At 45.1% G+C, this 13,147-nt stretch overlaps 1 protein-coding gene across 1 annotated transcript in view; it reads left to right on the plus strand.

Annotated features, from left to right (window-relative positions):
• FAH (fumarylacetoacetate hydrolase) overlaps positions 1-13,147 on the plus strand; it is a 373,600-nt gene that overhangs the window by 12,320 nt on the left and 348,133 nt on the right. Inside the window, exon 2 of the mRNA XM_044077971.1 lies at positions 7,743-7,853. Within this exon, the coding sequence (XP_043933906.1) occupies positions 7,743-7,853 (111 nt within the window). The remainder of the gene's footprint in view (positions 1-7,742; positions 7,854-13,147) is intronic.

The raw sequence follows: 13,147 nt of genomic DNA on the forward strand, positions 1-13,147 counted from the left end.
CTATTGTTTGGAATCTGCTTCTCAAGATTTACAGGCTAAAACAAAAGACCTATGTTTGATGAAGTTTGCTGATGGTTGCAAACTGGCTGCAGTCACTGAGTCCCCAGACAATGTTAACATCCTACAAGAGAGATTTACATAGATAAACAACTGGTGCCAAAATCATGGGCTAAAACTCAATGCAAAAAAATGCATCATCATCCCTTTCAGCAAGGGCGATGGCCCTTCAGATTACCACATTAATATCATCCTAAGCTTGCAATCAGTGGTGAGAGATTTGGTACACAGGTTGACAGTAACCTTTCCTTTGACCACCACATCTCCACAGTGGTCAGAAAGGCTTTCTACTTTACCTACCTCATAAGTAAGAGCATTGCACCCAGAACAAAAGAGGTTATAACCCCCCCCCCCGTACTCCTCACTCATCAGGCCAGTAATAGAGTACAATATTACCTTTGGTATGTACCTTACAAGGCACCTGCAGCAACTGGAAAAACCTTAGAGGTTTCTTGCAAAGAAAATTAAGGGTCTTCAGCATATGTCATACGTTGGCAGACTGAAATCACTGTCGCTATACTCTGCGTCTTAGACTACTCAGAGGTGACCTCTACCTTGCATATAAAGCAATCTCAGATCCTGCTCTAATGGAAATGCTGCACATTCGTAAATTAAATAGTATAAGTTGCACTTGCTATAGGGACCTCAACATAGTATGTGACATCAAAAGGACTTGCTGGAGAGACAGGTATGTCTCACAGAGGTCACCTCTCCTCTGGAACAAACTTCCAGTTCAGGTGAAGCAGAGCCCCTCGCTGACCCTATTTAAGTGTAATTTGGATGAATAAATGGTAAGCCACAAATTTACCCTGGGAGTTTCATCTGTGTCCCTATGACAGGGGCAGCAGTTGTTGACTTATTTCCGCTTTAATACCTTGATATTCTTGGGAAAAGGGGTTGTACTTAGCTAGACTTGTAAGGCCCTAGGGCTATTAGCCTAGTAAACTCCTATGATTCTATCTTGAATACCCTGGTGTTTTTTGTGTCTGGAGAATTCATATAAAAACATTTTGTGGAAGTACATTTGAAATTCCATTTCTCATATACCCAAGTACTGTTACCCCAACAACATCAAAAGTACATACTATTACTATGGTATGAATAACAGATCTGCATTTTTATGACGAATGTAGAAATACATGTAGCTGAAACAGCATAGATCACAAGTGACATTGCTGTAAACGGAAGCTTTATGGCTTCCAAAGTCTGTTTCTGACTTGTAGGTAATCAGCTCTCATACTTTATGCTAACCGAAGATACAATTGACTGACAGTAAAAAGAAGTTATGTCCTTACCATAACGTTCCATGTGGAGTGTTCATCTCGCCTTGGTTATTACACATGGGTTCGGAGCCGATCCTCGGCTCCGTGCCGGCCGACTGCAAGCTCTGCATCGAGAAGAAGCTCGAGGACATCTAATACCCACAATCCCCCTCTGCCTTTACCTCAGATCTAGTTTGCAAGCAAACCAGACATAAAGCACGCACACATGCCAACTATATACATAAAAGTACATGTATACAAACATACCAAGAGTATGATAGTAACAGTAATACTGCAACAGCAGAAGGAGAATACTCCAGACCAGGCACCAAATCGAACGTTCTTCCTAAGGGTGGGAAGGGTGGGAGTGTAATAAACAAGGCGAGATGAACACTCCACATGGAACGTTATGGTAAGGACATAACTTCTTTATGTGAGAGTGTTCAATCTCGCCTTTGTTCTTACACATGGGTAGCGTCCTAGCTCCATGATCCTGAGGAACTCAAGGGAGAACGTTCTTGAGCACAGTGGAACCAAAGGTTGCCCTATCCCTAGAAACCCTGTCCACTTTGTAATGAGAGATAAATGTATGTGGTTTAGCCCAAGTAGCAGCCGCACAAATAGTGTCTAAAGGTAAGCGAGCTGCGTGAGCCAAAGATGTAGACACTGATCTGGTAGAATGTCCTCTGGGTTTTGCAGATAAAGTTTGGTCAGAGGCTTCATAAACATATGTGATACAGTCAGTTAGCCATTTAGAAAGAGTTTGTTTCGTAACTGCAAGACCCTTTCTGCTGTCAGCAAAAGCTACAAATAGTTGATCAGATTTCCTGTGACCTTTTGTTCTATCCAAATAAAATCTGAGTTGTCTATGGACGTCCAGTTTGTGCAACATATACTCCAATTTATTAGAGTGGTTTTTAAAGAAGGTGGGTAATTCAATGGACTGATTAATATTACTAGAAGAACAAACTTTGGGAAGAAAGGATGGATTAGTGCGTAGGGATACTCTGTCAGAATGAAATATTAAATAAGGATGTTTGACCGAAAGGGCCTGAAGCTCAGACACTCGTCTAGCAGATGTAATGGCCACTAGAAATAATGTTTTCCATGACAAAAATTTCAACGTGCAACTCAAAGCTGGTTCAAAGGGTGGCAACATCAATTTAGAAAGCAACAAATTTAAATTCCACGGTGATGTCGGATTTCTGACTGGTGGTCTGATATGAAAGGAACCTTTTAAAAAGGCTTTACAAAGTCTGTGAGCCATAATAGGCGCACCACATTCTTCTATATGATAGTTAGAAATGGCAGCTAACTGTACTCTTAAAGTAGCCGGGGAAGCTCCTTCATGAAATAATTCAGTCAAGAATTCTAAAACCTTGTTTAACGGAGCTGTAACAGGGTCCAAATGATGTGATTCCGCCCAGAAGACAAAACGTTTCCACTTACTGGTGTAAGTCTTTGTAGTGGAAACTTTATGAGAAGCTACTAAAATATCTTGAACTGCCGATGTAAGGGAACTGACCTGGCTAAAAGGAAGTGGAGCAGCCAAGCTGCTAGATGGAGAGATTCTAGAGATGGGTGAGGAACTCCTGACGAGTGAGTCAGCAGATCTGGCTCTGGGTCCAGCATCCAAGGTCCCCGAATGCGGTGATGCAATAGAAAGGGGAACCAAATTTGACGAGGCCAGAACGGGGCAATGAGAATAATAGTCCTCTGAAAGTTGTTGGCTTTCTGTAGAAACTTTGCAATCAGGGGAAATGGAGGAAAAGCATATAGGAGACCCGGGGGCCAATCGTGCACCAGCGCGTCCTGGGGACTTCCCTGGAGGGTAATAGGGCAAAGTAGCTCCTGCATTTGGCGTTCATTGGAGACGCAAACAGATCGCAGGTAGGCTGGCCCCATTTGCGAAAAATCCTTCGCAACTGACTGTTTGAGGGACCACTCGTGAGGCAATAGTATTGCCCTGCTCAGCCTGTCGGCTATGACGTTGGATGACCCGGGATGTGCGTTGCGATCAGAAAGCGACCGGTGGACTCTGCCCATTGCCAAATTCTCATGGCCTCTCTGCATAGTTGGTAAGACCTGGTTCCCCTTGCTTGTTTATGTACCAGACTACGGACATGTTGTCTGTCTGAACTGCAATGGTCCCTGGAGGAAGAAGGGGAGCAAAGTGTTGCAACGCCAAAACACTGCCCTCAACTCCAGAACATTGATGTGCAGATTGTACTCCAGATTGGTCCATTCGCCTTGGACTGTCTGTCCCTGAAAGATGCCCCCCCACCCTATCAGGGAAGCGTCCGTGGTTATCGTCGCTGACGTGCGGGTAGCACAAATGGTCTTCCGCTGGATAGGTTGCAAGTCTGTAACCACCACATTAGGTGTGATTTGCATGTTTTCGTTATCAATATTTCGTGTGTCAGTGGAAGTTGTTGGAATGACCATTGTGCAAATAGAAGCCATTGTAACACTCTCATGTGCAGTCTTCCCAATGGTATCGCTATGAGAGAAGCTGCCATGAGACCCAAAACTTTCAGAACAATTTTTGCTGGGGACTTTCTGGACGACAGCAGAAGGGAAATGTTGAATTGAAGTGCTACTATTCTTTCTGTCGGAAGTTTTAGAACTAACTGACGTATCTAATTCCGCTCCTATGAATAAGGTATGCTGTGATGGCTGTAGCAACGATTTTTCAAAATTTACTGAGATGCCAAGGTGTGTACAAAGTTGTAGGGTGTAATCCCTGGCTTGTATCAGTTGACGCCTGGTGGTGGCAGACAGGAGCCAGTCGTCCAGATACGGAAACACCTGGAATCCTAGGCGCCTCAGATGAGACGCTACCACTGCCATGCATTTGGTGAAGACCCTGGGGGCTGTGGTCAGGCCAAAGGGCAGGGCTTGAAACTGATAGTGACTGGCTCCCAGCCGGAAGCGCAAATGATCCCTGGACGCCCTGGCCATTTTGATGTGGTAGTATCCGTCCTTCAGGTCTATTGAGCACATCCAGTCGTCCTTCTGTAAGAATGGAAGGATCGATTGAAGCGTGACCATTCGAACTTTTCCTTCTTGACAAAGGTGTTGAGATGACTTAGGTCCAGAATTGGCCTCCAGTCCCTGTTTTCTTTGGAACTAAAAAGAACCTTGAGTAAGTTCGAATCCTATTTGGTCCGCTGGGACTGGTTGGATGACTCTTTTTCTAGCAGCTTTGAAATTTCTGTAGCTGCTGGGTCTCGCAGATGGGGTGGTACATCTGGGAGTTTTCTTTGGAATGGGGTGGATAGAAATGGGATTTTGTAACCTCTGGTAACAATGCTTTTACCCAATTGTCTGAAGAAAGGTTTTGCCAGGCCTGAGGGTATAAAGCTAGCGACCCCCGACTGCCTCCAGAGCAGGACAGTCGGGCCTCCTCTCAGGAGTGCTGAAAAGGTTTGCCAGGGAGGTTATCCCTGTCACCTTGGTTTTGTGGACCCCTCTGCCGCCAGGGCGGCGTCTTCCACCTCTGCCCCCTCTGCCTCTAGAGGGGCATCACCCTGTGTGTTTGGGAAAGACCCTTGGGGTTTTCAAACCACATTTTCCCACCACGTTGCCCTTTGGGGTACGGTCTGGAAGGGGTGGAAAACGGACTCCGACAGCAGACAGAGTCTTTCCCTCCTGTTCACACCGGGTAAGGGTCTCCTTTACTTTAGGGCCAAAAAGTGTGGCTCCATCAAATGGGGCGTTAGTAAAGGAAGACTTGAAGGCTTCCGCGAAGCGAACATAAGCGCATCCAGGATTGCCTACGAAGAGCAATCGCTGAAGCCGCTGCCCTACTCGATCCTTCGGCTGCATAGGATATTAGCCTCATGGACGAGTTCACAATGGACGTAAGGGTGTTGAGATGCGCTGTAACTTTCTCTGAGACAGTGGCATCTGTAGCACCCTGGAGGGTATCTCCCAACTCTTTGACTAGATCCCTCTGTAAACGTGTAAAATGAGTCAAATAGTTCAGGGAACGCATAGAAAGCCGCTGAACTGAAAATGCGCTTCCCGTATCTGTCCATGGTCCTAGAATCTTTGTTAGGTGGATGGACAGATGAGGAAGACTCCGACATCTCCTTTTTCGTGGCGCTGCCACCACCATGGCGTCTACTGGAACTCCTTTGGTAAGGTAAGCTTTGTCCTGTGGTGCCATGATGTACTTATTTGGCTTCCTAGGGACTGGTTCCACCGTGTCAGGAGTCTCCGCCCTTGAGCAATTAATTCCATTAACTCATCAAAGGGCGGAGTGACCCAGGAGGAGGAAGGACGGGCACCAAATGCCTTCAGCAAAACTGACTCATCCTCAGAAGGGGGGAGGGCTTGCCAGTCACCTCTCTGTTTAAGGATCTCCAAGATGTCAGAAAAGAGACATCCTCTGAAGGTGACTTAGGGGACCCTTCTGACTCATCTAAGTCAGTATCAGATGTTAAGGATTCTTGTGGAGAATCCAAGTGTCTCCTCTTACACAGTCTTTTCCTAGGAACTTCTTCGTGGGGAGCATCCGAAGAAGCCTCCGAGGAAGAGGGGCACCCTCCAGGGGTGGCTGAGACACTGGTGCCCGCGCTTGGGCGTGGCCGTGGGTGCAGAGGAGGATAACGGTCCTTTGCGGGGAGGAGAAGCTGTACCTGCTGATGTGGTTGTCTGGGTAGACAACACCTTCCTCATGAGGTCGAAGGCCCCCGGGTCCCGAGTCGAGGTATCTCCCGGTTCCGAAGAAATGGGAAGAATCCCCGAAACAGGAGCCGAAGGCACCGACCCCGAGGACGGAACCGAATCGATCCGTGCCGAGGCCCCGAGAGGGAGCATCGGAACCGAAACATCGGTCCGACTCTCGGTCCCGGAACCAAGGACAGATCTTCGGCCCCGAGACTCCGGTACCGGATCGGACGGAGTCGAGGTAAACGGTGCCGACCGAGAAAAGGACGGTTCTGGCACCGAGGGCTCCACAATCATCAAGTCAGCTTCTTCCGGCTCCGAAGACTGAACAGGTCTCAGAGGAGGAACAGATGGAGATAGTGGCAGGCCTTCAAGTCTCGACATCAACTGAGAGGAGACCGAAATAAGCTTGGACAGGGCCGTATGCTCCATAAGTTTCTGCACCACACGGTCCACGTCGGTGTCGGAAAGGGCTCTAGAAGAACGAGTCGAAGGGATCGAAGACTGAGCCGACCTCAACAGAGTCGGTGGAGGGAGCTCCGTCACCGGTTCCCAGACCCGAGGCTCGGGAACTGCCAACAGTTGAACACTCGGCCCCGAAGTCTGTGGAACCGGTGATCTAACTAGACTCGAAGAGCTCGGAGCCGATGACTTTTGCTCCGACGCCTTCGACCCCTTCGAAGACTTGGATGCCTGGTCTGAAGCATCCAGAGCCTCCTGGAAAGAGGGTTTCAGCAATCCTCTATCCATCAGTTTCCTGCGCCTATCTGTCATGACCCTCCCACTAAAAGAGTGACAAATAGAGCAGTCCTCCTGTAAGTGGAGAGGGCCAAGACAGTAGACACAGGAACTGTGGTTGTCGGTGACCGACATTTTTTGGCCACACTGACAACGTTTGAAGCCAGATTTTAATTTTTCTGACATAGCAACAATAAAGAAAGACAGTCCAGTAATTAAAAGTCACTTCCAATGAAAAACAGTCAAATCCGGTAATAAATGTCAATTCCAGTAATAAAGCAGACTACTTAGTCAAAGTTATTCAAGTAGGGGTGGTAGGCCCCGAAAAACTCTGTACCCTTTAGTTAAACTAAGTAACTAATCTAAGGAACCGAGATATCAAAGTCCACTCACACACCTACTCTAACTATTCATAGACTATATTTAAAGAAAATTTTTTTGAAAGTTTAAACAGAAAGATAAATTCTTATCTGTAAAAGCCTCGAGCTAGTCCCCAGCGATGCGTATGCAGCAGCGGCAAACTAGATCTGAGGTAAAGGCAGAGGGGGATTGTGGGTATTAGATGTCCTCGAGCTTCTTCTCGATGCAGAGCTTGCAGTCGGCCGGCACGGAGCCGAGGATCGGCTCCGAACCCATGTGTAAGAACAAAGGCGAGATTGAACACTCTCACATAAAATGTTTTGAATGGATGAAGTCAACATTCCTTTTGTCTCTTGTTGGGTTGCATGAAGTAAAAGTAAAACGACTCATTGTAACCGTTTACTGCTGTAGTGTAGGCTTAGCACATGAATAAGGCAGTGAAATTGTTTTAATGTTGTTCTACAGAACTGATCACATCGGTGCACTTTTGAAGTTCTACTGTAGTCATTTTTCATATTGAGCTAATACTGTATCACATAAAATGCATCTTGCGTCTCATAAATCTGAAAAAACTAAAAAAAATTAACAAGACTTATTTCAGTTTAGAAGTATTACTGAGAGTGTTTAAAGATAGTTTTGCCTTTTTTTCAGCCAAAACACAGAATAGGAGTTGCAGTCGGTGAGCAGATACTGGACCTGAGTGTAATTAAACACCTTTTTACTGGACCAGTTCTTTCGAGTCACCATCATGTCTTTGACCAGGTAATGTATACAATATTAAATGTCAAAAGCTGTCTTTGTACTACTGAATAACAGTAGTGTATTGTGACAATAGATAGAATTTCCTCCTTGGCAAGGTGCTGGCAACTGTATCTTTGGGTCTATTGATTTTTTTTTTTTTTTTTTTTTTTGGTAACCAGATGGTAATCCTTTTAGTTGTATTTTGGGAAAAGGTTTCAGTGAGTTATCAGATTCCATTTTTGAACTCCAAATTTACATTGTGTGATGAGGCCATACTTTTAATCGATTCTAGAAGATGGGATTTTCATAGTTTGTTTTAACATGTTAACATGAATTGGAAGAATATACACTGTTCTGTAATTTGTTTGCTATATCGTGTTTTCCATCTTTTGGGTTGGGAATTTCTTTGATAATATGCCTTTGATCTAGAAAACATTATACTATGACAAATTCATGCAAGAGTTACAGAACAGAGGACTAGTGAAGTTTAAGTGACCTGCTTTAGAAATTAGGCAATAAAATAAGGTCAGGTCAACTCAACTGGCCTGGCCCACCTAGCCATTCTAAAGGGATCCAGTATCTGTCTGCCTGGGATGACATAGTTGACAGACCACGATGCTTTGACAGAGATGGCCTGCACCTGTCACCCATGGGATTCCGGATACTGGCTAAGGTTCTTGCCCCCCCTATAGTGCCTTTTTTAGGCAATGTTCAAATGACAAATTCACCACCGTAACAGAAACAGGCAAGCAAAAACTGAGGGTGATGCTACTCAATGCTAGAAGTCTAAATCTCAAAATGCACTCACTCGAGGCACTCCTTAAAATGGAGAACATCGATATCTGTGCAGTGACTGAGACCTGATTCAAGGCTCCAGAGAGCACCCCTGCACTACCAGGCTATAACTCATACCACACTTTTCGGCCATGTAACCTGGACCAGAACACCAAAGGCGGAGGTGTGTCCATATTCATTAAGGATATCCACACCCCCAGACTAGTTCAGCATAATGCAGCCGAGGTTATCCAAGTGCAACTAACTCTGGGCAAAATTGCAATCCAAATTGTAGCTTGCTACAGATCACCCACCATGCCCCAGGATTCCCTCTCCTCTTTTCTTGATGTACTGGAAAATATTAGGGTTCAACCAAACACCCTAATAATGGGCGTTTCAACTACCCCACCATTAACTGGGAAAACTACTCATGTACCAACTCCTTTGCTCAATGCTTTCTGGAATTCATAAACTCCAATACCCTGGATCAACTTATCCACACCCCCACCAGAGGCAACAATATCCTAGATCTAGTCATTACCAATATGAGTGACTGGTGTTCCACACCTGAAGTCAATGCCTCATTGGTTCGATCCGACTATAATTTCTCCAAAGCCAACTTCATGCTTCTTAAGACAGAAGTGGTGAACTTCATGACACCCATGCAGATGGACGATACAGTTACGACTACTGAATCCTACACAATTGCACTTTATAAGCACTTACATGAGTGCATGGATCGTGCTATCCCAAACAGAACCAAGACGCTATCCTCCAATAAAAGGAAGCCAATCTGGTGGTCCCCTGCCATAAACAAACTGTACAACAGAAGGAAGAAACTCTTGCAAAAGAGTAAAATCTCACGAGTGGAGGAGCTCCCTGGTCAGCCTCAGTAAGAAGCTGCGATCCCTGATAAAATCTTCCAAAGCTAGTTATGAAAACAAAATTGCCACTGACTCTAAAGACAACCACAAAGCATTCTATAGCTATGTCAAGAATCTCAATGGCAACACTCAGATCTGCTCTGAGTTACAGCACAATGGCACTAAATATACAGACCCAACTGATATTGCTAACATCCTGGCAGTTAGGTTCAGTGCTAACTTTACCCCCCTCTCACCCCCTAAAGAGCCCATGGGACCAGACAACATCCCAGGCTGCGTTCTACATGAACTACAGAATGAACTGGCACCCCACCTAAGTACCATGTTCAATCATAGCCTCACCTCAGACTTTGTGCCTGCTGAATGGTGCACCGCAACGGTTATCCCACTCCACAAGGGGGGAGCCACCACAGACCCCGGGAACTACTGCCCCATTAGCCTGACTAGCCTGGTCTGCAAGGCCATGGAACGTATCATCATGGAACTTATAAACAAAGACATTGGTAATCTCCAAACTCTGGATCCCACCCAGTTCATGTTTGTAAAAGGCAGATCATGTCTCCTAAACCTGATACGACTTTGAAGCAGTCACCAAAGCCGTAGACAAGGGTAAGATGGTTCACACAATCTATCTAGATCTTGCCTAGGCTTTCGACACCATCCCCCACTCTGGAATTATAGATAAACTCACTAAACTAGGTATAAATCCCTATGTCACAAGATGGGTTGCCAACTGGCTCACTGACAAAACCCACACTGTGAAAGTAGCAGACTCCAAATCTGACTTCAGACCAGTGACAAGTGGAGTACCACAGGGTTCAGTTCTGGCTCCTCTCCTGTTTGGTATCTACTTCTCTGAAGTACAGGCTAACACAGAAGGTCTTTAGCTAACGAAGTTCACAGATGACTGCAAACTAGGAGCCATAATCGAAACTCTAACGATGTGGACATCCTACAAAAGGGCCTCCCTGAGACAGATGCCTGGTGTCAAAGCCATGGCCTCAAGCTCAATGCCAAAAAGTGCATTGTCATCCCCTTTGGTAAAAACTCTGTACCCATGAACTACAACATAGGCGTTGGTATACTTAACACCGAAAGTGTGATAAGAGACCTTGGGACACAGGTGGACAGTAGTCTCTCCTTTGATAATCACATCGCCACAGTAGTCAGGAAATCCTTCTGTGGCACACCTCATCACAAAAGGTTTCTCATCCAGAAAAAAAGAGGTCATTGTTCCCCTCTACTCATCACTCATTAGACCCATTATAGAGTACAAACGCCCCTTTTGGTATGTACCTCACAAGACATCTACAACAACTGGAAAGGCCGAAGAACTACCTCACAAAGAGGATTACCGGCCTCAAACAGATGCCCTATGCAGACAGTCTCAAAAAACTCCAGCTTTACTCAGTCACATATCGCAGGTGATCTCTGCCTAACATACAAAGCTATGTCAAACCTAGAGCTGTTGGACATGCTCCACTTAAAAGAAATCCCAATCCCTCCAAGCTACACGCTCTGGGGACCTAAACCTTGTCACCACAATAAACAGAACGTGCCGGAGGGATCGATTCCTGTCCCAGAGACTTCCCATACTCTGGAATAAACTACCTATCAATATCAAACAAAGCTCCTCATTAGAACTCTTCAAGAAAAAGTTTGATGATTGGATGGGAAATAGGAAATTCACCCCGGGGATCACCTCTGTGGCTCTGCTCAACAGTGGCACAGGAAAATAATTTTCTTGAGTGGCAAAAGCCAGGGTACCTTTTTGGCTGGGCTTGTATAGGCCCCAGGGCCGATAACCTAGTACCTACCTATGAACCTATGAACTACTACAATAGCTTAGATATGTATCTGTTGACCAGATCTAGAATGCAGGTATAATTATTTCATTGGGGAAGATATATGGTAATGAAGATTTGCTCCATGAAAACTACTAACGTAAATGACAGTGTTTAAGTGACTTTTTCAGAGTCCTAAGGGCCTAACGTTTTTAAGATGGAAAGTGTAACATGTTTGTCATTATTGTCTGCATCCATTATAGTGTTTTATCTGCTACCAAAATGGCAGGGGTTGCCAAGGTTACTTGTCTGCTGTTTTTATATAAATTTTAGACTTTAGCCTGCTAGCACCAAAAACATACTAGTCCCTTACCTCTCTCAGTAAAATTCCATCTTGAACTAAAACAAAAATATCTCTTTTAAACTTGTCCAGTCAAATGCTTTCAGAATAATAGTGCTACACAAGGACATATTAATATAATGCTTGTTCAAGACACTGTGAGTCCTTTCGCTTTTCCCGGTTAGGGGTCGGTACAGCGGAACTCTGGTCCGCTAATGATTGCCAGTGAATTTTTACGGTGTTGAGTTGCCAGCCCAATGCCCAGTCTTCAAACAAGGCACACCCATTCATGCACGTACCTACCTGCATGTCTTTAAACATCACTTGACCACGTGGAGGACATGCAGACTCCACACAGAAGGTGCTCCAGCCGAGAATCGAATGGGAGATCCTCTTGCTGCGAGGCGACAATGCTAACTGCTAACATTCACATTCTCCACTGCGATTAATTTACTCAGATAAGCCACCCTCATCTCTTCATTTTCTTCTCTCCCGTTCCGCAGCTAACCTACACCCCCCCTCACTCAGCTGCTCCTCTGTACGCAGCCTTCCTTTTTGTGCTTGAAATAACCTATCCCATTTGGTTATAGACTGTCCTTACCCATCCCATGGTAGATAATTATATCCCCCTAATGAGAATAACTGGGATCATACCATAGATAATCTGAGGGGACCTCCCATGCATGGGGTAAAGCATTTAGGAACTGTCTCTGTCCATTAGTAGTACAGGGTGCAGTCCTGTGGTAAATTTTCTGTTTCCGTCCATAGATCTAGGCTGTGCTTGAATATGGAGAGGGATGACCTTTGTTTTATGTAGATGGAGAGTTTGTTCCATAGCGGTGGTATTCTCTGTGAGATATACCTGTTCCTCCAAATTGTTCTGTTGATGTTGCAGAAGTGGTTTAGATCCCTAGACTGGGTATTTCTGATACCAGTTGACTTGCTGATGTGCAGTAAATCCATCAGTAATGGGTGAGAGGGTGCCTTTTATGACAGACACAGGTCACCTCTTGGCAGTATGTAGGATACCGAGTATAGTGACAGGTTTGAGTAGGTCCATGTAGGATATGTTGTTTAGGCCCTGTATCAGACAGTTGGCAATCCAGTGGGTAAGAAGGTCCACATGGATCAGTATTCTATCATAGTTAACAAATAAAATAAGTAAAACACATTTTTTTTTCTATTTTTGCAGTGTTAATGCAAAGTTGCACAAGCTTTTTTCTGTTTTCCAAAGGACTGTTTTTCCATTAAATTCCAGACATAATCTTAGCCTAGTACCTACCTATGAACCTATAAGAGGCAATCTGCCCGAGGGCATTTATAAGCCTAGCCAGAGTGTGTTGGCTTTCGCCGCCCCATTGATTAATTAAGCAGAGCCAATGAAGTGATCCCAGGGGTGTATTTTCTGTTACCCATCCACTCGTCGAGGTTTCTCTTGAAGAGTGTTAGTGAGGGGCTCTGCCTGATGTAATTTGGAATTTTGTTCCAAAGCATGGGGAGTCTCTGTGACCGGAATCTGTCCTTCCAGCATGT

The sequence above is a fragment of the Protopterus annectens genome, chromosome 7.part0, assembly GCF_019279795.1.
Source record: "Protopterus annectens isolate FY-2018-M chromosome 7.part0, PAN1.0, whole genome shotgun sequence".
Lineage (NCBI taxonomy): Eukaryota > Metazoa > Chordata > Ceratodontiformes > Protopteridae > Protopterus > Protopterus annectens.